This window comes from Carcharodon carcharias, chromosome 15 (genome assembly GCF_017639515.1).
Source record: "Carcharodon carcharias isolate sCarCar2 chromosome 15, sCarCar2.pri, whole genome shotgun sequence".
NCBI lineage: Eukaryota > Metazoa > Chordata > Chondrichthyes > Lamniformes > Lamnidae > Carcharodon > Carcharodon carcharias.
The window spans coordinates 135297258-135324687 of NC_054481.1; the positions used below are offsets into that span (position 1 = coordinate 135297258).

Genomic DNA, 27430 nt, shown 5'->3' on the forward strand with positions numbered 1-27430 from the left:
GGGCTCATCCGATTCGTGACCCTGGAGCTGCAATACACTCATTCCAAGCAGCCAGGGCTCACCCACCTCACACAGATGCTGCCTTCATCACATTTGCTACTCACACTGTAAGACCTCCCAAACCCATGACCACTACCATCTAGAAGGACAAGGGCAGCAGATAGATGGGAACACCACCACCTGGAAGTTCCCCTCCAAGTCACTCACCATCCTGAATTGGAAATATATCGCCGTTCCTTCACTGTCACTGGGTCAAAATCCTGGAACTCCCTCCCTAACAGCACTGTGGGTGTACCTACACCACATGGACTGCAGCGGCTCAAGAAGGCAGCTCACCACCACCTTCTCAAGGGGCAACTAGGGATGGGGAATAAACGCTGGTCCAGCCAGCGAAGCCCACATCCAGTGAATGAATGAATAAAAACACAATATTCTGAGGGGCGGGGGGTAGGGTTCATTCCCGACCACAGAAGGTTATTAAACCGCTTGCGGCACTGCACCTATGTGCATCTGATCACATGGTGGGAGCTGACCTGTGATGCCCGTTTGGTAAGGTTGGCAGGCCTCCTCCTCCCATCCCTTGGGACGAGGTTTTCTCGGCATGCTGTCTCTTCCTTGAGGAGGGCAGTGAAGCACCCACCGGAGAACCTCAGGGCCTACTACCCTCATGACCTGCCCTCCCACCTGGCCTTCCCACCGATGACCTTGTCCATTGCAGCTACCCGACCTCAGTGGCAGCTTTGGGATGGCTGCCTGCGCTGTTTATGAATAGGCCACTGGGTCACCATTGGACCCGGAGGACGTTGGCCTCCCACCGCTACCCACCCCTTCCAGCAGATCTCAGGAGCCGTGAATTACACTGGGCAGGCCTTAATTAGCCCACCCGCATAAAATTGGGGTGCGCAGTCGGGTTCCTGACTGATCCCGCCCACTCCTGCTGAGCCCACCCACCAACTGAAAAATTCTGGCCAGGGCATTTCGGAAAATTAAAACCAATGCATCAACTATTTCATTAGTCACTTCTTTTAAGACCCTAGGATGAAGTCCATCAGGTCCCGGGCACTTGTCAGCCCACAGCTCCAACAATTTGCTCAGTATAATTTCTCTGGTGATTGTAATTTTCCTGAGTTCCTCCCTCCCTTCCATTTCCTGGTTTATAGCTGCTTCTGGGATGTTACTTATATCCTCTATAATGAAGACTGATGCAAAATACTTGTTTAAATCCTCTACCATTTCCTTGTTTTCCATTATCAATTCTCCAGACTCACTTTCTATAGGACCAACACTCACCTTGTTAACCCATTTCTTTTTAAAATATTTGTAGAAACTCTTATTATCTGTTTTTATATTTCTGGCCACCTTTCTCTCATACTCTCATATTATTTTTCCCTCCTTATTAACCTTTTAGCCATCCTTTGCTGTTCCTTATATTCTTTCCAATCTTCTGGCCTTCCACCTGTATTTGCACATTCATATACTTTTTCTTTAAGTTTGCTACTACCTTTAACATTTCCAGTTAACCATGGATGGTGTCTGTCCCTTGGACTTTTTCTTACTCGTTGGAGTGTATCTATTCTGTATATTCTGAAATATCCCCTTAAATATTTTCCACTGCATCTCTATTGACCTAACCCTTAACCTAATTTGCCAATTCACTTTAGGCAGCTCTGCTTTCATGCCCTCATAATTGCTCTTATTTAAGTTTAACAACATGGTCTCAGACCCACACCTCTTTCCCTCAAACTGAATGTAAAATTCAAGCATATTATGGTCGCTGCTACCTAGGGACATCTTCACCATGAGATCAACGCTTGGCCTAAATAGCCAAGTGGTTATGGTACTGGGTTTGTAACCCCAAGATCAAGAGTTCACCATGAGATCATTAATTAATCCCATCTCATTGCACAATACCAGGTCTAGTATAACATGCTCTCTGGTTGGCTCCAGAATATGCTGTTCTAAGAAACTATCCTGGAAACATTCTATGAACTCCTCATCTAGGTTACCTTTGCCCATCTGATTTTTCCAGTCTATATGTAGATTAAAATCTCCCATGATTATCACCGTACCTTTCTGACAAGCTCCCATTATTTCTTCCTTTATTTCCCATCTATCATGTGGTTACTGTTAGGGGCCTGTACATGACTCCCACAAGTGACTTCTTGCCTTTATTATTTCTCATCTCTATCCAAACCATTTCCACATCCTGGTTTCTTGAACTTAGGTCATCCTTCTCCATTATGCTAATACCATTATTAATTAATAGAGCCACCCCTCCACCTTTTCCTCACTTCCTGTCCTTCCTAAATATCCTGTATCCTTCAATATTCAGGTTCCAATCCATGTCCTCCTGCAGCCATGTCTCTGTAATGGCTATCAAATGGTATTTATTTATTTCTACGTGCACTCTCAGTTCATCTGTTTTGTTTGGAATACTTCGTGCATTCAGATACAGAGCCTTTAGTTTTATCCTTTTATCAGTTCATTTAAGGACCCCTCCAAACAGTGACCAGCCATTGCCATTTCAGGGTCCTTAAAGCCATGTTCAGCTGTCACTGTCCACTTGTTGTTGGAGATTTGAAGAGAACTTTGAGACACATTGTTAACTGTTCTGGGAGACATTATGACTTCATCAAAGTTCTACAATTTTCCCAGCAGAGTTCAATCATGACTCCAAGTCCCTTCCCCCGCCCAATTTGGAAAAGTTTAAATTGCAGTTGGAATTTTAGGAGAGGGAAAGCAAGAGAGAGAGATAGAGAGAAACTCAAGAAAGAGAGAGAGAGAGAGCACAGGAACAGGAAAGGGAAAGAGAATTCCAGCTCTGAAAATTGGAAATGGAGCTAGCAGCTCAAAGGGAGGGAGAGACTAGACAGCTGGAAGCTGCAAGAGAAAATCTTCCTCTACCCAGGAGCACCCCCTAACCCAGAACCACTCTCCTTGGCCCTCAAGTATGTGAGATTCCTTCCCAAATTTGCAGAGAGTGATGTGGAGTCATTTTTTTACTACCTTTGAGAAACTAGTAGGACAGCTAAAATAGCCCTTAGATATCTGGACATTTTTAATTCAAGGGAAGCTGTTGGGGGAGCCCGAGAGGTCTTCTCCATGCTGCCTTCTGATATGTCCATGAATTATGAGCAGACCAAAGCTGCCATCCTAAGTACGTCTGAGTTCGTCCCAGAGGCACATCGCCAGTAATTCCAGAACATTCATAAGAAGCCCACCATCAAGTTTGAACGTCTGAAACAAATCATGTTCAGCCAATGGATAATGTTCCTAAAAATCCCACGCATCTATGAGAGGCTGTGTGAGCTTGTACTGTTGGAGGAATTCAAAAATTGCTTCCCCTCCAACTTGCGAATTTAAAAAATTCATTCAAGGGATGTGGGCTTCGCTGACTGGGCCCAGCATTTATCGTCCATCCCTAGTTGCCTATGAGAAGATGGTAATGAGCTGCCTTCTTGAACCGCTGCAGTCCATGTGGTGTAGGTACACCCACAGTGCTGTTAGGAAGGGAGTTCCAGGATTTTGACCCAGCGACAGTGAAGGAACGGCCGATATATTTCCAAGTCAGGATGGTGTGTGACCTAGAGGAGCAGAGAATCCTCACAGCCAGGGTTCCAGCCATCACAGCAGACAGCAATGACCTCACCCATAGGCCTGGATACTCATAATTAAACTATACCCATGAGCATTGGAAGTATAAGCAGGAAAGGCCCCCCATCCAGAAAAGAAAATACAAAAGAGGTTGTGAGAACCGCCCTTACAGCCAGAAAGGAGAACACCCAGAGGCTAGTGTGTTCTCGTTGCAATCAAATAAGCCATTCCAGACCCGAATGCTGGAGATTGCGAGACCAGCCAGTTGGCCTAGTGGGGCTTCACATGAGCAGTGCCCCAAAGAGCGCTCTGATGGGTAATACAGCTGTGCAGGCAGGGTCACTCGCAACAGAAACTTACCCTTCGGAGGCCACAGCACTCTGTGTTCCTGAGCCAGACAAACTCCCAGAGAGCTTCCAGAGTTCTGTCCGTACAGGAACAGTGTCCCCCTACCCAGCCCAAAATGTGAGCAAGTCCACGATACTGCCCTGGGGCACCGGGACCACTCATTCTGTCGTGTTGGAGAGAAACCTAAACCTACCCGCCACCCCCCCCCCACCCCGAGTCCTCCCTGCTGAAGGCCAAAACCCTGATCAGGGGTGGTTGGAGGATCTGTGTTTGCCCCCATTCCATACGGTCCACCTAGAGTGTGACCTTGTTTCAGGCCCTGTCTCGGTAGGAATTGTCCCTGAATTCCCAGCAGCAGGAATCGATTCCGTCCTTGGGAATGATCTGGCTGGCAGTGAGGTGTAGCCAGTGAAAGAAAAGAGGTTAAGACCAAGCAGCAGGAATCTGCAGGAGTGCAGAAAGCTGGGGAAGGTCCTGAGGCCCAAAAAGGTGGAAGAGCCCCCATAGACCTCGAGTGAGAGCCATTGGGAGATTGCACGGCTGAAGCCAGGAGAGTAAAATTTAAGAGGTCTAGAGAAGGCCTTTAGAATCCAAGTATCCCAGAATTAAATAGGGATCAAAGAAGTCCTAGAGCAGGGAAATTAATAGTGAGGGAGATGCCCCGTGTAGCTGAAGAGCTTGAAAGAAGGCAGGTTATTAACCCTTAAAGGGGACAGGGTAAGGACTTGCCTGAAGTGTGACTGCAGGAAACCTTCTTTCCAAAATAAATAGTGACAAAGGGAGTTCCCAAACCAATGACCAGTTAAGGAGTGAGATGACTCTCCCAGTCGAAAAGCCACAAGGGAATGTAGCTGGAACTGCATCTCCACTTGAGGGAAGAGGAGTCCCAAGGGACATAGAACAAGTTAGGAGAGTGCCAACCCCACCATCCCCACCCACCCCCAACAAAACCAAAGGCCCCCGCTAGGAAGCCATTGTTTGGCCTGGCTGGTACCTTTATGGCAAATTGAAATATGGACCAGAGAAGTTCCCAAACTGGCCGAGAAAGAGTGAGGGTGATGCTTCACTTCATTGAAAAGCTACCAGGAGGTTCAACAAGAGCTGACCATCCACCAGAGGACAGTATTGTCCCAAAAGACACGACACCTACCCCCCCCAACTGACCAGCAGAGGGACCCCAACAGATTGGACCCCATGCTCACCCACCATCATGCCTGATTGCAAAAGGACTGGACAGAGTTAACCACCCTATTTAAAATGATCCATAACACCCCCACTGCACTACAGCCATATCCGGTATGGATGCAGGAGAGGATCCTGCCAGAAGACTACCTTCCTCTCGTCCCAGCCCAGAAAGGCTGGTCCAAGTTCAGGGGCCAACTGCCCACCTGTTGCTATGCCAACCCAAAGCGTCTAGCTCCAGAAACTGGAACTTTCCAGTTGTGCTAGCACCTGAACCAGACCCTGAACTGGAATCCCCTAAGGAGGTCAAGGTCCCTTGAAACACCCCACTCTCCTGACTCCCAGCTGAGCCCCAGTCTCTGGGTCTCAACAGCTGAACCCACAGGTTACCAAAGTGGACAGACAGGAGCTAGGCTGGACAAGCGCAGTTCAGACCTATTATTCCAGGGCCAGACACACACTGAGTGAGATGTCCAGCATTCCCCTGCAGGTCACACAGAGCAGCTTGAACATCACTCACCCGCTGAGTGCTAACCACCCTGTAAAAGTCCCAGACCCTTTTGAGGATACTTAATCAGGAGGTTAGAATGCCAGACCCCCAACAGAAGGAAGTCAGAACTCCAGCACTGAATAGACTTCCCCATGTAGATGAACCTCAAATCCTCCCAAGTCACCTAAACCATCCCAAATCCCAAGACCAGACAGTGTCCTTACAGACGCCCTGTCCTGGTTCTAAACCACAAAATGAAATGCATCGGGAACTGCCATTTCCCTTGCTAGCTGTGTGTCTGATGTGCTATCATGAATGACAGAATGCCTGTATATTTCTTCCCTTCCTAATCTTCCTTTCCTAAGACTATGTAAAATAATTAAATAGCATTCATTTTTTTCTCCAATGGTGGATGCATGTCATGCCCACAGGACATGAAGGGATATATATTTTTTATTTTTAAATTGGGCAAAGGCTTTATACTGACTGAAGCCTGACTAGCTATGGCTCACATAAAAGGAATTTCTAGCCTTCAGAAGACAGCAAGGATCTTGTTATCTCTAAAGAGGCAGTAATGCCCCCTATGACTACAGGAATCAAATTCCAAAGAAATACATTAAGAGCCTTTACATTTCTAAGGCAGAGCTCTGGCCAACAGAGACAATACGTCTGTGAGGACAAAGGGACCCTGAAGCCCCTGAAGCTTACTAACATTAACCCTCACAAGAACCCAGACCGGGAATATACATCCTTTGTCCAAATGAAGGGGAAGAAGTGGGAGTTATGTCACATGACCACCCCCCCTCCCCAACAAAGCTGCTAGAACCTGTAATATTGCCTTGTGGAGCTGAATCCAGACAGTCTGCCATCTTTCATCAACAAAGCAACAGCAGAAACAGAGCTTTGTCCAGGTTTAAATTGCCTGGCCCTCATCTACACTGTTTCTACCGGAATGTCTAAACTTCTGTACCAGTGCCTGGTGCAAAACTGATTCATCTCCCTGTGCCTCTCCCATCGGGAAAGTCAGCACCACTGGAAAAATGGATCAACCTGTATCAGTTTCAGCTGGCTCTGAAGGAACATACCATTGGACTTTTGAATCTGGATTCTGGACTGACGTGAAACAATAATTCTTATTTCGCCTGTGGTCTTTGCTCTGTACTTCTTTCTTTCCCTTATCCCTCTTTTATTGTGTGAATGTGCTGGAGTTATGTGGTGACACCCCCTCCCCGCGTTTTCAGTGTGTGTGAACCCTCTGATTTTACCCTATCTCGAGTTTGCTGTGGGGTTATTAATAGGGGGTTGGCTAACTCAAAAACTGAAGGGTTGGGGAAAATAGACCACTACTTATAAAGGGGGAGATCAAAAATCGAAAAACACCTTTCTGTCTACAGACGGGTGGTGAGGAGAAATCAGGGCTGTTTAAATTAATCCCCCTCCTGTCCATAACAACAGGGAGAATAGAATATGAATGTAAACTAGCAAAAAACATAAAAACAGACTGCAAAAGCATCTATAGGTATGTAAAAAGGATGTGTTTAGCCAAGAAAAATGTGGGTCCATTACAGGCAGAGTCAGGAGAATTTATAATGGGGAATAGAGAAATGGCAAAGACACTACATGATTATTTTGTGTCTGTCTTCACTGAGGAAGATACAAGAAATCTCCCAAATTAGAGATCCAAGGGACTAGGGAGAATGAGGAATTGAAGGAAGCTAATATTAGTAAGAAGGTTGTATTGGAGAAATTAATGGGACTGAAGTTTGATCGGTTCCCAGGACCTGACATTCTACATCTTAGTGCATTGAAAGAGGTAGCTATAGAGATAGTGGATGCAAAGGTGATCATCTTTCAAAATCCTATAGATTCTGGAATGGTTCCTGCAGATTGGAAGGTAGCAAATGTAACCCTACTATTTAAGAAGGGAAGGAGAGGGAAAACAGGGAACTGCAGACCTGTTAGCCTTACATCAGTAGTTGCGAAAATGCTAGAATCTATTAGAAAGGATGTGATAAATGGATTCTTGAATAATCATGATCTGATTGGGCATAGTCGTCATGGATTTATGAATAGGAAATCATGTTTGATGAACCTGTTGGAGTTTTTGAGGATGTTACTAACAGAATTGATAAAGTAGAGCCAATTTAAGTAGAACACTATGATTTTCAGAAGGCTTTTGATAAAATGCCCCACAGGAGGTTGGTTAGCAAACTAAAAGCACATGAGATAGAAGTTAATATACTGGCATGGATTAAGAATTGGCTAACAGGCAGAAAACAGAGAGTAGGAATAAAGAGGTCATTCTTACATTGGCAGACTGTGACTAGTGGGGTACTGCAAGGATCAGTACTTGAGCCCCAGCTATTCACAATATATATATCAATGATTTGGATGTGGGAAACCAAATGTAATATTTCCAAGTTCGCTGATGTTATGAGGAAGATGCAAAGTGGATTCAAGGAGATTTGGACAGACTTAGTGAGTGGGCAAGAACATGGCAGATGCAATATAATGTGGAAAAATGTGAGGTTATCCACTTTGGTAGGAGGAACAGATGCACAGATTATTTCTTAAGAGATTAGAAAGTGTAGATATACAAAGGGACCTGGGTGTCCTTATCAATAAGTCACTGAAGGCCAACATGCAGGCAATTAGGAAGACTAACGCTATGTTGGCGTTTATCACAAGAGGATTTGAGTACAGGGGTAGTGAAGTCTTGCTTCACTTGTATAGAAGCTTGGTTAGACCGCACCTGGAGTGCTGTGTACAGTTTTGGTCCCCCTACCTTAGGAATGATATTATTGCCATGGAGGGAGCGCAAGGAAGGTTCACCAGACTTGTTCCAGAGATGGTGGGACTATCTCATGAAGATAGGTTGTGGAAACTGGGCCTGTATTCTCCAGAGTTTCAAAGCATGAGAGGTGATCTCATTGAAACCTACAAAGTACTTAAAGGAATAGACAGGGTAGATGCAGGTAAGATGTTTCGCCTGGTTGGGGAGTCTAGAACCAGGGGACACAATTTCAAAATAGGGAAGCCAGTTAGGACCAAGATGAGGAGTGTTTTTTTTTACTCAGAGGGTTGTGAATCTTTGGAATTCTCTACCCCAGAGGGTCATGGAAGCTCAGTTATTGAGTATGTTTAAAGTAGAGATTGATAGATTTCTAAATTCCAATGACAATGGGCATAGTGTGGGAAAGAGGCATTGAAGTGGATGATCAGCAGGAGCTCATCAAGGCTCCTTAGGCAGCACCTTCCAAACCCACAACCTCCACCACCTAAGAGGACAAGGACAGCAGATAGATGGGAACACCACCACCTGGAAGTTCCCCTCCAAGTCACTCGCCATCCTGACTTGGAAATATATCACCGTTCCTTCACTGTCGCTGGGTCAAAATCCTGGAATTCCATCCCTAACAGCATTGTGGGTGTACCTTCACCACATGGACTGCAAGAAGGCATCTCACTACCATCTTCTCAAGGGCAATTAAGGATGGGCAATAAATGCTGGCCCAGCCAGCGAAGCCCACATCCCATGGATGAATAAAAAAAAACTTTACCAAGTACCCCATTCTTCGACAATTGCAGAATACATCGAGCACAACTATCATGCACACTCTAAACGCTACTTGCAGTTTATTTGGTGTGCCTAGGCAAATCATTACAGATAACAGTCCACAATTTATCAGTAAGCCATTTCAGGATACGTGTGAGAAGTGGAATATTGATTACACCACCACTTCTCCTCATTACCCAAAATCTAACGGCCCAGCTAAATGAAGGATGCACACGGTGAAATCCCTAATTCTCAAATGTGGACAGAGCAAGCAAGATCTACACATTGCAATGTTACATCCGAGAGCGACACTTTTAAATGCAACTATTCCATCAGAGCTCTTGTTTGGCAAAGCAGTGCATATAAATTACCCATTCTACTCTCAAACTAGAGAGCAACTTTTAAAACTGCAAGAAAAATGACCAATGTGCACAATAAAAAATGCAGGTAAACAATTTCCAAGTTTACAGTTCGGACAACAAGCTTGCATCCAGGATCCCACCGAAGGTATGTGGCACCAGCCGAGGTAACAAGGATTTGTTCAGAACCAAGGTTCTATGAAGTCATTACACACAAAGGTACAGCAGCGAGATGTAACTGAGGACAAATCAGATCCGTTCCAGTTCCCCAACCACCGTGCAGTCCTATTATATCAAGGACTAGATCCTAAATACAACCAGGAACAACAAGCCAAGAATGACAGTCCTGTAGATTGCTGAGCAATTGAAGAAATCTCCAGGCAAGATTACCATTTCACGATCTGGGTGTTCTAGCAGATTACCTTACTCATAGATTCATCAGTTCCATACACTTGGTGACTATTAATGAATATGGGAAAATATCTTTAAAAAGAGAGGCGGATGGTTTTGTGAAAGGGAAACCATGTTTAACTAATTTATTGGAGTTCTTTGAAGGAGTCACATGTGCTATGGGTAAAGGGGTACTGGTGGATGTACTGTACTTAGATTTCCAGAAGGCCTTTGATAAAGTGTCACACCAATGGTTATTTAGGAAAATGAAAGCTCATGGTGTAGGGAGTAACATATTGTTATGGACAGAAGATTGGCTAGCTAACAGGAAACAGAGTTGGCATAAATGGGTATTTCTCTGATTGATGGGATGTAACAACTGGTGTGTCAGAGGAATCAGTGCTGGGGTCTTAACTTTTTACAATTTACATAATTGATTTGGATGAAGGGACCGAAGGAATGGTGACTAAATTTGCTGATGACACAAAGATCGGTAGGAAAGTAAATTGTGAAGAGGACATGAGGCTACAAAGGGACAGAGATAGGTTAAGTGAGTGGATACAGATCTGGCAAATGAAGTGTAATGTGGGAAAATGTGAATTTGTCCATTTTGGAAGGAAGAATAAAAAAGTTTATTATCTAAATGGTGAGAGATTGCAGAGCTCTGAGATTCAGAGGGATCTGGGTGTCCTGGTGCATGAATCACAAAAGGTTAGTATAGAGGTACAACAAGTGATTAGGAAAGCCAATAGAATGTTATCGTTTATTGTGAAGGGAATTGATTACAAAAGTAGGGAGGTTATGTTCAGTTGTACAGGGTGTTGGTCAGACCACATGTGGAGTATTGTGTATGTACTGGTCTCCTTATTTAAGGGAAGATGTAAATGCATTGGAAGCAGTTCAGTGAAGTTTTACCAGACTAATGCCTGGGCGGGTTGTCTTATGAGAAAAGGCTGGACAGGTTAGGCTTGTATCCACTGGAATTTAGAAGAGTAAGAGGTGACTTGATTGAAACCTTTAAGATCCTAAGGGGTCTTGACAGGGTGGATGTGGGGAGGATGTTTCCTCTTGTGGGAGAATCTAGAACTAGGGGTCACTGTTTAAAAGTAAGGGGTTGCTCATTTAAGACAGAGATGAGATTTTCTTTCCCTCAAGAGGGTCGTGAGTCTTTGGAACTCTTTGTCAAAAGGCAGTGGAAGCAGAGTCTTTAAATATTTTTAAGGCAGAGCTAGATAGATTCTCAATTAGCAAGGGGGCGAAAGGTTATTGGGGGTAGGCAGGAATGTGGGTTGAGATTACAATCTCATCAGCCATGATCTTATTGAATGGCGGAGCAGGCTCGAAGGGCCGAAGGGCCTACTCCTGTTCCTAATTCATATGTTCGTATGTTGTAATATGCCTTTAAGCATGGCAGCATGACTTTATTAGAAGTGAAATGTGTCATGTGATCTTAGGTTCACTTTTGGTTTCAGGAAAGCACACACACACAGCTCTGATACCTTCAAGCTTTATTCATATTTCTAACTGTTCTCATTGGCTAGACTTAATAAATGAACCCACAAGGTGTTTACCCAATCCCTTATGAGTGATTGGTGCTTTGTGTCTTCTCCAGTAAATAAGCTCAAGGTATTATAAAGTAATGTGATAGTAGCAGCCACTGGACGGGAGAGGGACAGATGGGTCAGGTAGACTTATCCCGACAACCCCCCACCCCCACCCAGAGTGGCAAGGGCAGAGACTTCTATGTGGGAAATTCCCTTTTGGACCCATTTGTGACCTGAGTAATACTGGACCCTCGTACGCTGAGTGAACTCAGGAATTCCAGTCTTCAGAGGGATACTGGGCAACAGAAATACTCTTAAAAATTAAGACTACCTGGGTCTCTTTCTTGCCATTTTTCTCCTTCCCTTCATCCCAGACAACTTGCAGCCAATGGTCCCTGCCATGAAAATACAATCATTTTCATAATATTATTGTGATTTATTGTAAAGGTTAATAGTGGGGTTTGGATTAGTTTCTCTGTGGTGGATTTAACTGAATTGGAGGCAGCTGGTCTGGAGCTTCTGAGTTATCAGAAAGGAAGCTGGGTTTAAAATGGTAAATACATAAACATGGCTGAAGTTTTAGGATGTGAGGTGTGAGGAGCATTTGCATTTTTAGATAAATTAGGTTCGTTTGAATTTCAAAGAGATGGTAGGGTGTTACACCCAGCCAGAAGTAGCTAAGCCCAATAGCATGTTTATTTAAACGGTGTGTTTATCAGGTTAGTGACAATATGAGTACTATGGAAGATTTATGTTATGAGAAAAGTAAAGTTGCAACGACATATTGGAACAATGGGATTTACATTAAAAATGGAGAAACATTTATAAAGGAGATGAGGTTGTGCGTAAAGCGAGGGCATTCTAAGATGTAACAAGTGTGAAAAGCCTCCAGTCTGTATGTATCAAGCTGCTGCCTCCAGCTAAGAAAACTGACTGTGAATATCACTATCCAGGGTATTGTGTGCTTTGCCTGGGTCTGTTGAAATTTATTTGCTTTACTGTTACCTTAACGGAAGCATAACTGGGAGTTAGATTAATTAGGGGATTTAGGAATTATTATAGTAGTAATTATAGGCCTAAATATGTGCTTCAAATCTTTTCTTCTATTAATAAATGTTTAATTTAGTTTTTTGCAAAACCTCTAAGTCTCTGTGGACTTATTACTACTGAATTCAAGGCACGCATCTCAAAATAAAATACAAATTGCAAAATAGCTGTAGCAGCTGTTTCAAGCTTCCCTCTGGGATTTGAGCAGCTCAGTATTTATCATCCGCTGGGCCATAATAGTCCCCTTTAACCAAGGTCAAAGACAAGATAAGAATTTATTCTATGGTGTTATAGAATCATCAAATGATTATAGCACAGAAGCATCAACCTAGGCACCAGAAATGACAATGGCAAACTCAGCCTTGTTGACCCTACAGAGTCCTCCCCTTAGTAACATCTGGGAGCTTGTGCCAAAATTGGGAGAGCTGCCTCACAGACTAGACAAGCAACAGCCTGACATAGTCATAATCATAGAATCATACCTTACAGACAATATTCCAGACACCGCCATCACCATTCCTGGGTAAACTGTCCCACCACATGGAGGAAGCACTGAGGGTGGCAAGGGCATAGAATGTACTCTGGGTGGGAGAATTCAATGTCCATCACCAAGAATGGCTCAGTAGCAAGACCACTGGCCAAGTCCTAAAGGACATAGCTGCTAGACTGGGTCTGCAGCAGGTGGTGAGGGAATCAACAAGAGGAAAAAACATACTTGACCTTATCCTCACCAACCTGCCTGCCACAGATGCATCTGTCCATGATAGTATCGGTAGGAGTGACCACCGCACAGTTGTTGTGGAGATGAAGTTCCACCTTCACATTGAGGATACCCTCCATCGTGTTGTGTGGCACTACCACCGTGCTAAATGGGATAGATTTCGATCACATCAAGCAACTCAAGACCGGGCATCCATGAGGCGCTGTGGGCCATCAGCAGCAGCAGCAGAATTGTACTCAAACACAATCTGTAACCTCATGGCCCAACATATCCCCCCACTCTACCATTACCATCAAGCCAGGGGATCAACTCTGATTTAATGAAGAGTGCAGCAGGACATGCCAGGAGCAGCACCAGGCATACCTAAAAATGAGTTGTCAACCTAGTGAAGCAACAATACAGGACTACTTGCATGCCAAACAGGTTAAGCAGCATGCAATAGATAGAACTAAGTGATCCCACAGCCAATGTACCATATCTAAGCTCTGCAGAATTGCCACATCTAGTCGTGAATGGTGGTGGACAATTAAACAACTAACTAAAGGAGGAGATATTCCCATCCTCAATGATGGGGGAGCCCAGCACATCAGTGCAATAGACAAGGCTGAAGCATTTGCAGCCATCTTCAGCCAGAAGTGCTGAGGGGATGATCCATTTGGCCTCCTCCGGAGGTCTTCAGCATCACAGATGCCAGTCTTCAGTCAATTCAACTCACTCCACATGATAGCAAGAAACGGTTTAAGGTATTGGATGCTGCAAAGGCTTTCGGCCCTGAAAGCATTCCACAAAAGTGCTGAAGACTTGTGCTCCAGAACTTGCCGCGCCCCTAGCCAAGCTGTTCCGGTACAGCTACAACACTGGCATCTACCCGGCTATGTGGGAAATTGCCCAGGTAAGTCCTGTACACAAAAAGCAGGACACATCCAACCCAGCCAATTACCACCCCATCAGTCTACTCTCAATCATCAGCAAAGTGATGGAAGGGATCATCAACTATGACTAGCCAATGATCATCTCAAACAAGAGAGAATCTAACCATTTCTCTTGACATTCAATGTCTTTATCATCACTGAATCCCCCACTGTCAAGCAGCACTTACTTAGTAATAACCTGCTCACTGATGCTCAGTTTGGGTTCCGCCAGGGCACTCAGCTCCTGACCTCATTGCAGCCTTGGTTCAAACATGGACAAAAGAGCTGAACTCGCGAGGTGAGGCGAGAATGACATCTGCCCATGACATCAAGGCCACATTTGACCGAGTGTGGCATCAAGGAGCCCTAGCAAAACTGGAGTCAATGGGAATCAGGGGGAAAACTCTCCACTGGTTGGTGTCATACCTAGCACAAAGGAAGATGGTTGTGGTTGTTGGAGATCAATCATCTCAGTCCCGGGACATTGATGCAAGAGTTCCTGAGGGTATTGTCAAAGGTCCAACCATCTTCCACTGCTTCATCAATGACTTTCCTTCCATCATAAGCTCAGAAGTGGGGATGTTCGCTGATGATTGCACAATGTTCAGCACCATTTGCGACTCCTCAGGTACTGAAGCAGTCCATGTCCAAATGCAGCAAGATCTGTACAATATCCAGGCTTGGGCTGACAAGTGGCAAGTAACATTCACACCACACAAGTGTCAGGCAATGATCATCTCAAACAAAAGAGAATCTAACCATTGTCCTTTGACATTCAATGTCTTTATCATCACTGAGTCCCCCACTATCAACATCCTGAGGGTTATATAGATGGGTTGGTGGAGTGGGCAGTGAAGTGGCAGATGGATTTTAACATAGAGAAGTGTGAGATCATACACTTAGGGAGGTCAAACAGTTACAGGGATTTCACAATAAATGGGAATATACTAAGATGGGTAGATGAAGTGAGAGATCTTGGCGTACAAGTACACAGATCCCTGAAGGCAGCAGTTCAAGTAGACAAGGTTGTAAAGAAGGCATATGGAATGCTCTCCTTCATTGGCAGAGGTACAGAATATAAAAGTAAGGATATAATGTTGGAATTGTATAAAACACTGGTGAGGCCACAACTGGAGTATTGTGTGCAGTTCTGGTCACCACATTACAGGAAGGATGTAATAGCTCTGGAGAGAGTGCAGAGGAGGTTTACAAGAATGTTGCCAGGGTTAGAAAAGTGTAGCTATGAGGAGAGATTGGATAGTTTGGGGTTATTTTCCTTAGAACAAAGAAGGCTGAGAGGTGACTTGATTGAAGTGTACAAAATTATGAGGGGAATAGATAGAGTGGACAGGATAAAATTGTTTCCCTTGGTGGAGAATTCTAGAACCAGGGGACATAGATTCAAGATAAGTGGCAGAGGGTGTAGGGGGGACATGAGGAAGAACTTTTTTACGCAGAGGGTAGTGGGTGTCTGGAATTCACTGCCCAAGTTGGTGGTAGAGGCAGAAACTCTAAACTCTTTTAAAATGTACCTGGATCTGCACCTTAAGTGCTGTAAGCTGCAGGGTTGTGGGCCGGGTGCAGGAAGGTGGGATTAGAAAGGACACCTGGGTGTCCTCGGGCTGGCATGGACAAGATGGGCCGAATGGCCTCCTTCTGCACTGTAACTTTTCTATGGTTTTACGGCTACCATTGACCAGAAACTGAACTGGACTAGCCATACAAATACTATGGCTATAAGAGAAGGTCAGAGACTAGGGATCCTGCGACGAACAACTCACCTCCTGACTCCCCAAAGCCTGTCCACCATCTACAAGGCACAAGTCAGGAGTGTGATGGATGAGTGCAGGTCCAACAACACTCAAGAAGCTGGACACCATCCAGGACAAAGCAACCCGCTTGATTGGCACCACATCCACAAACATTCACTCCCTCCACCACCTATACACAGTAGCAGCAGTGTATCCAATCTACAAGATACATTGCAGGAACTCACCAAGCCTCCTTAGACAGCACCTTCCAAACCTACAACCTCTACCACCTAAGAGGACAAGGGCAGCAGACACATGGGAACACCACCACCTGGAAGTTCCCCTCCAAGCCACTTGCCAACCTGACTTGGAAATATATCACCGTTCCTTCACTGTCGCTGGGTCAAAATCCTGGAACTCCCTTCCTAACAGCCCTGTGGGTGTACCTACACCACATGGACTGCAAGAAGGCAGCTCACCACCACCTTCTCAAGGGCAATTAGGGATGGGCAATAAATGCTGGTCTAGCCAGCGACACCCATATCCTGTGAAAGAATATGAAGAAACTTAGGTAAATTTAGCTGCCTTTTGTATGTGACAAGGTTTCATTAACAGTAATTAAATCCACACTTAGTTAATCTGTTTTTGGTGTTGACCTATTTAATGTATTGTAGAAATCATTTGATTCAGATGGGGTGTTGCAATATCTTTTCACACAAGCACTAAATCTCTGACAAGTTAGCAGTTTTCATTACTCAGTTACAGTTTCAGGTTAGATTATGTGCTTGATCACAGAAGCAGGAAAGTTGCTAACTGTGCCGTTGGATAGTTTTAAACGGACTGGCAATTTTTGTGATTATTGCAAAGGGCTGATGCAGTCAAAATCTTTGAGGCTTGACTTCCTTTATTAAAATTACAGTGCTTTCTGTGTCTCAAGGCAGTAAGAAGTTATCATTAAAACATCTGAGTAATTTAATATTTTTATTCACTCACCTCATGAGATGTGGGCTTTGTAGGTTGGGCCAGCATTTATTGCCCATCCCTAATTGCTCCTTGACCTGCTGCAGTCCATGGTGAAGGTTATAGTGGATTCAATGCAACATAGTGGTTTCAGAGGGCAGGTAAGAGTCAATGGAGCCACATGTTGGCCAAGCGGGGGAAGGATGACAGATTTCCTTCCCGAAAGTTAACGAGTGAACCAGATGGGTTTTTACAAAACCCTGGTAGTTTCATGGTCGTCATTACTGAGACCAGCTTTTTTAGACCACATTTTCATAAATTGAATTTAAATTCCCCAGCTGCTGTGGTGGGATTTGAACTCCTGTCTCTAAATCATTAGTCCAGACCTCTGGACTACTAATGTAGTAACATAACCACCATACTACACTTACATACTTGCATTACTCAAGTTACTTAAATTTCATTAATACTTGTAGGAGTTTTGAATAGAGTGTTCATATAAAAATCTAAGTTTATCCATGAATGCCACAATCTAAAATTGAGAGAAGGAAGTTTGTAGCGAAAGACCCTAACTTTCAAAATATTCTTAATGTAGCATTTGGGTAACTAACAAGGGTGGTAATTCACATTTAAACATTTATATTGCGCTCAGGTGAACTTTTACTTAAATGGTCAAGTTTCAAAGTGCTTATAGACAAAGAAGGCAAAACTATCATTAGACACCAGCAAGTTCCTGTTCTTCATTTACTCATGAAGTTTCTTCATAATGAGTTGCATTTGTGATCTTCCAGCATTTTGAGTTTTACACCTCTGGAAAAATACTGGCGATGTAGACTCTCAGTTTTATATACCTCGACTAAATCTCCCCTCAGCCTCCTCTGTTCCAAGGAAAACAACCCCAGCCTATCCAATCTTTCCTCATTGCTAAAATTCTCCATTCTCAGCAACAGCTTGTGTAAATCTCCTCTGTACCCTCTCCAGTGTGATCACATCCTTCCTGTTATGCAGTGATCAGAAGTAAATGCAGTACTCAACCGTGACCTAACTATACTCTTCTCACATAAGCTTGGAAGTACTCAGCAGGTGTGGCAGCATTTGTGGAGCACCTGTTTGTCTCTCCACAGATATTATCAAACCTGCTGAGTTTTTCCAGCTTTTTCTGCTTTTATTTCAAATTTCCAGCATTTTGCTTTTATCTAACATAACGTTCTTGCTCTTATATTCCATGCTTCAGCCAATAATGTATCCCACATACCTTCTTAGCCATCTCACCTACTTTCTTACAACCTTCAGAGATCTGTGGACATGTACACCAAGATCCCTCTGTACTCCTCAGTATCCAACCATTCATTGTAAATTCATTTTCCTATAGATTTCCCCAAATACATTACCTCATACTTCTTTGGATTGAATTCCATTTGCCACTTTTGTGCCCTCCTGACCAGTCCATTGATATCTTCTGCACTCTACACCTTTCTTCCTCACTATCAACAAGGCCGCATTTATTTTGTGTTAGCCTGAGGAATGATTGCTGACTCTGGGGTACATCACAAACAAACAAATTGTGACCTCACTTCCACCCTTGTGTACTATAACAATTGAGTGAATCCTGCAGCTGCTTTTCACCCTCAGTAGCTCAGGGGCCTATTGTAAAAATAAGCCCCTTTGTCTAGTTAAGAAGAGCCCAAGATCAGGATTGGGACTTCAGGCTTCCTGCTGTGAGTGGTTCATCCCCAGTTTGGAATGATGGATTTCTCAGTAGATGTTGTAGATGATTTCAGGGACTTCTTTGCTGAAGTAATAAATCCTCTCATAAATAAATCCAATTGCACCTTAAACTAGAGATGATTGGACTGCCAGGTTTAAATTATCAAAGAAGTGAGGTCTAAAACAGGTGTTTGAAATGGAGATGAATGAAGCTAGGGTGAGGTCAGTAGATACGGTGTGAATGGAATTTGCCCATTTGATTTTCAAAGGAAACGTTTACAACTGGAAAGACAAACAAGGCAAGGTTATCATGCTGAATTTTCCCAAAAGTGCTGCCATAATGATAACTTGTAAGATTGTGATATTCTGGGAAAAGTAACTACCAAAGACAAATGGAAACAATGGGATTTCCAAATCAAAAGGGAGAAATATATTTAAAGAAGGATGGAAGGCTGTGTGAGGTGTGGCTGTATGAGATCTGGAAAGGTGACTGTGTGAAACAGACTTGGGGAAAAAACCTCTAGACACCCTGCAAAAGTTTTCTGTTCCAGTAACCAAAGTTGTGTTAAAAGCTTTTGGAAGTCCATTGTCCAGTGGGTGCTTGTGGTAGCATTGCTGGATCATCTCAACGTCCATTGTCTGCCCATTATAATGAAAGGCTCTGACTCTCTATACGAATAATCAGCTTTTGACTGTTCTGATTGACCAGTTTAAGGATTACACCTGTTGGTGAACTTATTTATTGGGTGGTGCACACAGAGGCATGTGGGCTGCAGAGAAGACATTATTTACATGAAGAATGGGATGGGATTGGTGGGAAGGTTGGGAGTAGCAAGACCGAGATGGAGATGGCATGGGAAGGATGGACTGGCAAGTCCTGTATGGTAGGAATGAAATGGGAGAGGTAGATGAGACACTGGTTAAGTGTCGCAAAGTGGTAGGGACTATTATTTGATACAGCTTATTATTTGAAAGTTATTCTTTGTGCTAAAAATGAAAATTTGATAGATTTGAATGATAAGGTTTCAGAAAAGTTGTCAGGTGATTTAAAATAATACATCAACGTTGCTTCCGAGTCTCTACACAGTCTAAGTCCAATAGGCAGGCCACATCACAAACATAGAACACAGGAAGGAACAGTTATAATGTTGCTATAAAACTTAAATCCTAAGCAAGGACTTTGTTATGCAACAATATTGCTGGTTAGGAAGCTGTTTTCTTTGATGACAGATGCTGAAATTATAATAAGCAGATTTCAAGGAAATAGAGTGTTTATTCCTCAACTAATATTGAGCCCATGGGAGTAAACCTGCTGTTTCAATTCAGGAGAGAACAGTTCCCAGTTAGACTTTCAGATTCCAAGGGCGGAATTTTATGCTGATGGGATTTTACGGTCCTGCCAAAGCCAATAGACTTTTGAATGGCTGGTCGCATTTTACAGCCCCACTCCCACCTCGATGGGGCTATAGAATTCCACCCCACGACTGTAAACAAGTCACAAGGTCAGACTCTTGACAATTTGTATTTATATTTCTGAGCATATTTTGACACTTGGACAGAGTTTTATGTAGCTTTGTCCAGAGTGAGAAGTTTTGATTCTGTTAAAGTCTTTGGTGAAAGAATAATCAGGAATCCTGTATTTAAAGAAATACTGTTGCAATGAAGACACTAATTTTACTGCCAGGGTTTCTGCTACTGTTAGATTATTTATTGAGTTTCTTATTGGTAGCAGCTCACATAAAGTTAGAATTGGTCACTGCTGACAGTTTCTGAAGGTGCAGAGGATATACATTATGACCTGGTAAAGGGAAGATTTTGATGGGTAGGGTATTGATTCCTGAATGACCAAGATTCTCTTTGAATTGGGACTCACCTCACAGGTCATTGAAAGTGTTTCAAATTCATCAATGGGTCAAACTATTTCATTCAATTGTAGATATTATAGATGTCTGTGTTATTGGTTACTGTACATATTTGGCAGTTGTAATTGGGATGTCTGGTGTGGTATTATTTCTTTATCAATGCTAAACCAAAATGGAGTGAGTATATATGGTCTCTATTGACTAGATTTCCTCTCTATAAATGTAATTTGTTAATGTTTAATCCTTCCCAGATCTCAAACTCTGAAAACCCTGTTCAGCTTATGGAAAATAAATTTGAGTGTTTTGCCCAAATTTGACAGCTCCATTATAGGATTAGTTGTACAATGTTCAATACCAATTTAAGGCATAATAATAATGCTTTGAATCTGCTGCTGTAATAAAGAGACATCACTTCGTCTTACCTCATACTGTCTACATCTCCTTGAAAGCATACTACTCTAATGCTCAAGAACCCACCTTAAATCTCTTAACTTTTTCCAACTATCAACCTATTTAAAACTTCTTTCCCCTTTTATCTACTCTTACTTCCCTTGCTATTCTTTGATTTCCTTTAATATGGCTTTTGTTTAGTTCCCACTAGCAAGACTTTGATAACATTCTATGTAATTGACTCCCTAGTTCTATTCATCCATCTTGACCACTCTGGCAGCTTTTATATGGATGTCCGCTGTCTGCCCTTCAAGGTTTCTTTCCTGCAGCTCGCTCTAGATTCAATGCTTACCTGCTGTTGCCATGGTCGCTTCTGCTGTACCCCTGAGGTCCTTCCACTTCACTACCCACACTACCTTCCCTAATGGTGAAATTATCCCGAAGCAGAGAAGCAGCTTCTGTTTCTACGTTGTATATTCGATTTCATCCTATGTAAATGTTGCTAACGGTGCCCAGCTGTATCTTGTTGCCTGCTCCATTGATCCAAAAGTCTTTGCCACATTTTCAATCTGCCTGTCTGATATCAGGATTTGGATAATCCAAACTCCTTCTGATTGAATATTAGGAAATTTGATGTGTCCTCCATACTTTTGTGCTTCTGGCTCTGAAACAATTCACATCTTGAGCTGAATCAGGAAGTGGAAAGCCCTGGTGTTTTTTTGACACCAAGCTCAGAATCTTCTCCCCCGCCTGCCCCCAAATCATCTGCGTTGTTATTAAAACTACTTTCTTACATTTCTGTACATTGTGCATGTGAATTCATCATTTCCCCTTCTGCTACGCAAACCATAGTCAATAACTTTATCACCTCAGAGTCTGACCTCTGATACCTTTTAAGCTGACCTTCCAATTATCAACTCTCTTAATTCAAAATTGAATTCAACCCAGAGGCTGCATTGATGCGTTACATTCATCTTGAATTCCCATCCCACTCACCCCACTCAATGTCCATTTCCCCCTGTATTACAGTGTCCACATTTGAAAATCTCTCCATTGCCTTATTCACCCATCTTCTCATCCAGCACTCCCTCCACTTCACCACTATGACTGCTTGTTCACTGATTGCTGTCCTGTCCTTGGGAATTCTTTATTCAGCTTCTTTCACCTTCCCAAGGCTCCCTGCTTTCGGTGGCCTCCTTGTTGACTGATGCCTGAGTCACCATTCCTGCCTGTCCAGCACCTTCACCTCCCTCTTAAATGTGCTGAAAGGTTCTGAAACTTCTTCCTGTTGTCTGTGGAATGTTACATAAATGCAATATGCTACGATTCCCGGCAGAGACCAATCCACACAGTGAATATTGAAATAATTTTAAATTGAAAATACAAAACATATTTAAATACTGCCCTTTTCACCCTGCATTCCCTTTTCTCTCTATTCCTACATCTCGTCTTTCCCAAAGTTTTATTGCTTTAACTGTGTTTTATTCTAAATACCTTCACCTCACCTTACCTCATTACTGGGGTCTTATCAGAAACTCAGCACGATCAGATCATTATATATTGGATATATATGTGCACTTTAATCTTGTATTAAATGGCTAACACTCAATATCCTTTTGACTGTTTTTAACAGGACATTTTCACCATCGATCATCAATGCTTGATGTCGAATTCCAGGATCTGTTATTGAGCGTTGACCCAGCCAGCAAGTCTGACTGCAGAGCAGTTGTTTCTGGGCTGATGTGTGGCGAAGTTATTCAGTGGGAAGTTGGATTTGATCTTCAATCCTTTCTTCACCGCAATACAAATTGTGATGCTGAACAGCAAGATTTGTGGAATGAAACAATTCATCACTTGGCAGCTAAGTCCATCATTCGAGATTTTGAACGAATGGCTGAAAAAGAATGTGAAATAGAACATGGTAAGAATTCATCAGGATGGACATATTGAAGTGAGTGCCTGGCGATGTGTGACAGTGATAGAGAGCATATATACTGTATGATGAAGAGTGTGTGTGATTGTCAGGGCTGAATTTAACTCTCCCCTGTCGTTTCTCCCCACCCCCGCCTCACCGGAGGCTGAGTGCCTGTAGGATCGGGAAGGAGAGTGGGAGGTGGAGTGCACAAGCTTCCCAACTCCTTTGTATCAGGGGTGGGAGGGTTGAGGATGACGTTCCCACCCAGAGGCCAATAACAAAGTAAAGGTCATCTAAGGGCTTCTTCCCACTATCACTGGTATTTAACCAGTTGCAGAGAGGCAGCAATGCGCATGGGGAGAATCCCCAGTAAAAGCTGTCGGTCTCCCTGTGGGCGCAGAGGGGAGCCCTTCTGATCATGGAGCGCCCTGGCAGCAGCAAATGTTGTCCCTATTGAAAAGCCTGCCCCTGCTATCCTCACCCACGTACCCTTCCCCTTCACTGGGGCTTGCCAGAGTGGCCCCAGCGAGCCTGACACCACTCCCCCATCTTTTGGGGCCTTCTGTATAGCTGAGGATGCTCCACGCCTGGAGTCAGGACCCCTGCCACTGGAACCAGTCAGAGGCAGCCACAGGAGCTGCCGAGTACTGAGGTGGGCTGGTTGCAAGGCCTGCCCCAATGCTCTAGATTTTGTCCCAGGTATGTGGTTGAAAATTAGGCCTTCTAACCCTCACACCTCCCTTAAACCCCCCATCCATTCCCTATGTTTCATCCATGAAAACTCATGCCCTTCCATTCACCCCAATGACCCCTCATACCCTACATGGCTACCTAACCCCCGCCCCCCCCCCCCACCCCCGCCAACTCCCCATGGTCCCTTCTAGCCCCTCTGTCAACTTAGTGCAAACTCATGCCAGCCTATACATCTCATCACCCTTTGTCCATTCATCCGCCATGGGCTAATATGAAATAAAACAAAGTTCTAAGTGTTTAGTTCAGACTTCACTATAGAAAGAAAAACACTTTCATTAATAAAAGCCCATTCAATACATTTAAAACCCTTTATGTATTTAATCCCTTATATTCATAGCCCCACATCAAAGAAAGATAGCCCATTAATAAAGTCTTGGAGCTGTGATTATCTTAGCTTATGGAAGCCGTCAGTCAGTAATGATAATAATAATCCTCAGGCTTATGCCAACAAACAGCTATTGAAATTATAAGCACCAATATTTTTCAACTCAGAGACACACCAGGCTGTTTTTCCAAAATTTAAAGAGCAAGGGTTTTAAATAACTTCACAGCTTGACAGTTCCACACACCTTATCCACTTTTTACGAACATTCGCATCTATTCTCAAAAATCATTAGTCACACACTGTGGGAGATGGAGCTTGCTTCAGTGAAAATAGGGTCTATTTGAACTCAGCACTGAATTGAAATGGCCCTGCTGGGTTTGGGTTTCTCCCTTGTCACAATCATATCCTGTCCCCTTCTACCGGAGAAAGTGTGTGTGTAAAGCTGACTACTTGATACATTCAGAAAGTACAAATACAGCGAGTGATCAGCATCATTACAGACAGCTAGTTGCCATTAATAACCATAACATCAAAAATGGTAACTTCACTTTTTCCTTAGATGTTGATTGACCTATTGCAGACTTTAGGCATTTCTTTTTAATATTTTCTTTGATTGCACTATTTTTCCTTTTACCTTCACATTGCACTTTGCATAAAAGCTCTGGCCTGCGAAACACCTGCTGTCACTGCCCTCTAATCTAAAATTACCCTTTTATCCTAATTCTTTGTTTCTTCATCACAACCTTTGTGAATCCCATTCCATACCTCTTTCTGGAGCTAGCAATACCTTGTGCAAGACCTTCACAAATGCTTTCTGAAGCCCATCTATATAATCCATGTACCTAATGCATTGCTCCTCTTTATCTACAATCTGTGATTCTGTCAACAAACTCTGCTGAGTTAGACATCATCTACCATTCATAAAATAAATTTATTCTTTTCCGAGTAGTCATTCTATTCTTGATAGTAGATTCTAGCAATTTTCAGACAATGCCATTAAAATCACTGGCTGGAATTATTTTGTTTGTCCTTCCCCTGTCAGACAGTGGATGTTCTTCCCCTGTCAGACAGTGGATGTTCTTCCCCTGTCAGACAGTGGATGTCCTTCCCCTGTCAGACAGTGGATGTCCTTCCCCTGTCAGACAGTGGATGTCCTTCCCCTGTCAGACAGTGGATGTTCTTCCCCTGTCAGACAGTGGATGTTCTTCCCTGTCAGACAGTGGATGTTCTTCCCCTGTCAGACAGTGGATGTTCTTCCCCTGTCAGACAGTGGATGTCCTTCCCCTGTCAGACAGTGGATGTCCTTCCCCTGTCAGACAGTGGATGTCCTTCCCCTGTCAGACAGTGGATGTCCTTCCCCTGTCAGACAGTGGATGTCCTTCCCCTGTCAGACAGTGGATGTCCTTCCCCTGTCAGACAGTGGATGTCCTTCCCCTGTCAGACAGTGGATGTCCTTCCCCTGTCAGACAGTGGATGTCCTTCCCCTGTCAGACAGTGGATGTCCTTCCCCTGTCAGACAGTGGATGTCCTTCCCCTGTCAGACAGTGGATGTCCTTCCCCTGTCAGACAGTGGATGTCCTTCCCCTGTCAGACAGTGGATGTCCTTCCCCTGTCAGACAGTGGATGTCCTTCCCCTGTCAGACAGTGGATGTCCTTCCCCTGTCAGACAGTGGATGTCCTTCCCCTGTCAGACAGTGGATGTCCTTCCCCTGTCAGACAGTGGATGTCCTTCCCCTGTCAGACAGTGGATGTCCTTCCCCTGTCAGACAGTGGATGTCCTTCCCCTGTCAGACAGTGGATGTCCTTCCCCTGTCAGACAGTGGATGTCCTTCCCCTGTCAGACAGTGGATGTCCTTCCCCTGTCAGACAGTGGATGTCCTTCCCCTGTCAGACAGTGGATGTCCTTCCCCTGTCAGACAGTGGATGTCCTTCCCCTGTCAGACAGTGGATGTCCTTCCCCTGTCAGACAGTGGATGTCCTTCCCCTGTCAGACAGTGGATGTCCTTCCCCTGTCAGACAGTGGATGTCCTTCCCCTGTCAGACAGTGGATGTCCTTCCCCTGTCAGACAGTGGATGTTCTTCCCTGTCAGACAGTGGATGTCCTTCCCCTGTCAGACAGTGGATGTCCTTCCCCTGTCAGACAGTGGATGTCCTTCCCCTGTCAGACAGTGGATGTCCTTCCCCTGTCAGACAGTGGATGTCCTTCCCCTGTCAGACAGTGGATGTCCTTCCCCTGTCAGACGGTGGATGTCCTTCCCCTGTCAGACAGGTGGATGTCCTTCCCCTGTCAGACGGTGGATGTCCTTCCCCTGTCAGACGGTGGATGTCCTTCCCCTGTCAGACAGGTGGATGTCCTTCCCCTGTCAGACAGGTGGATGTCCTTCCCCTGTCAGACAGGTGGATGTCCTTCCCCTGTCAGACAGGTGGATGTCCTTCCCCTGTCAGACAGGTGGATGTCCTTCCCCTGTCAGACGGTGGATGTCCTTCCCCTGTCAGACAGGTGGATGTCCTTCCCCTGTCAGACGGTGGATGTCCTTCCCCTGTCAGACAGGTGGATGTCCTTCCCCTGTCAGACAGGTGGATGTCCTTCCCCTGTCAGACGGTGGATGTCCTTCCCCTGTCAGACGGTGGATGTCCTTCCCCTGTCAGACGGTGGATGTCCTTCCCCTGTCAGACGGTGGATGTCCTTCCCCTGTCAGACGGTGGATGTCCTTCCCCTGTCAGACGGTGGATGTCCTTCCCCTGTCAGACGGTGGATGTCCTTCCCCTGTCAGACGGTGGATGTCCTTCCCCTGTCAGACAGGTGGATGTCCTTCCCCTGTCAGACGGTGGATGTCCTTCCCCTGTCAGACAGGTGGATGTCCTTCCCCTGTCAGACGGTGGATGTCCTTCCCCTGTCAGACGGTGGATGTCCTTCCCCTGTCAGACGGTGGATGTCCTTCCCCTGTCAGACGGTGGATGTCCTTCCCCTGTCAGACGGTGGATGTCCTTCCCCTGTCAGACAGTGGATGTTCTTTTTTTATAATACCATGCTACCTTGCAATCCTTTGGTATTATTTCTGAATCTAACAGTATTTGGTGAACTATAATCAATGCAACCCTAATTTGTGCAACCATTACCTTTACCAGAGCTGTTTGCAAGTTTCCTGGTCTGGAAATTGAGATTTAAATGTTTTTAATGAATGACATAAACCATAGCAGCCCTCATGTTTGCAGTTCAGATGTAATTTCCATATTCAGCTGGTCACTGATTCTTTTATAATGGATGTGAATTTTATCTCTGATAGCCCTATCAGAGCTATTTCATGAACAAGGAATGTTCCAACAGAGCGGAGAACACCCAACACGGCTATTCCATATTATTACAACATTTTCATGGTGAATTCATCCAACTACAGCAGCTTCATTTAATTGACATGCAACTTTGAAAACCCCATACAGTTTGTTTAGTAAACTCGTGAGGTTTGTCACTTTCTGTTGCCCCGTTGTGATGGATTGTAACCTGGGTACTATTTGCCCTGTGGATCTTGCAACACCTAGAGTTTATGTTTAAATAGATAGCCATTAGTTTTCTATTTTGTACTAATGTTACATAATGGAACTGGAAGTACTTGTGGATGGAAAA

General features: G+C 44.2%; 1 protein-coding gene across 1 annotated transcript in view; it reads left to right on the forward strand.

Moving 5' to 3' along the window:
* The window catches only part of vwa5b1 (von Willebrand factor A domain containing 5B1), a 161824-nt gene that overhangs the window by 129004 nt on the left and 5390 nt on the right, over positions 1-27430 (forward strand). Inside the window, exon 12 of the mRNA XM_041207027.1 lies at positions 22446-22733. Coding sequence (XP_041062961.1) covers positions 22446-22733 — 288 coding nt within the window. The remainder of the gene's footprint in view (positions 1-22445; positions 22734-27430) is intronic.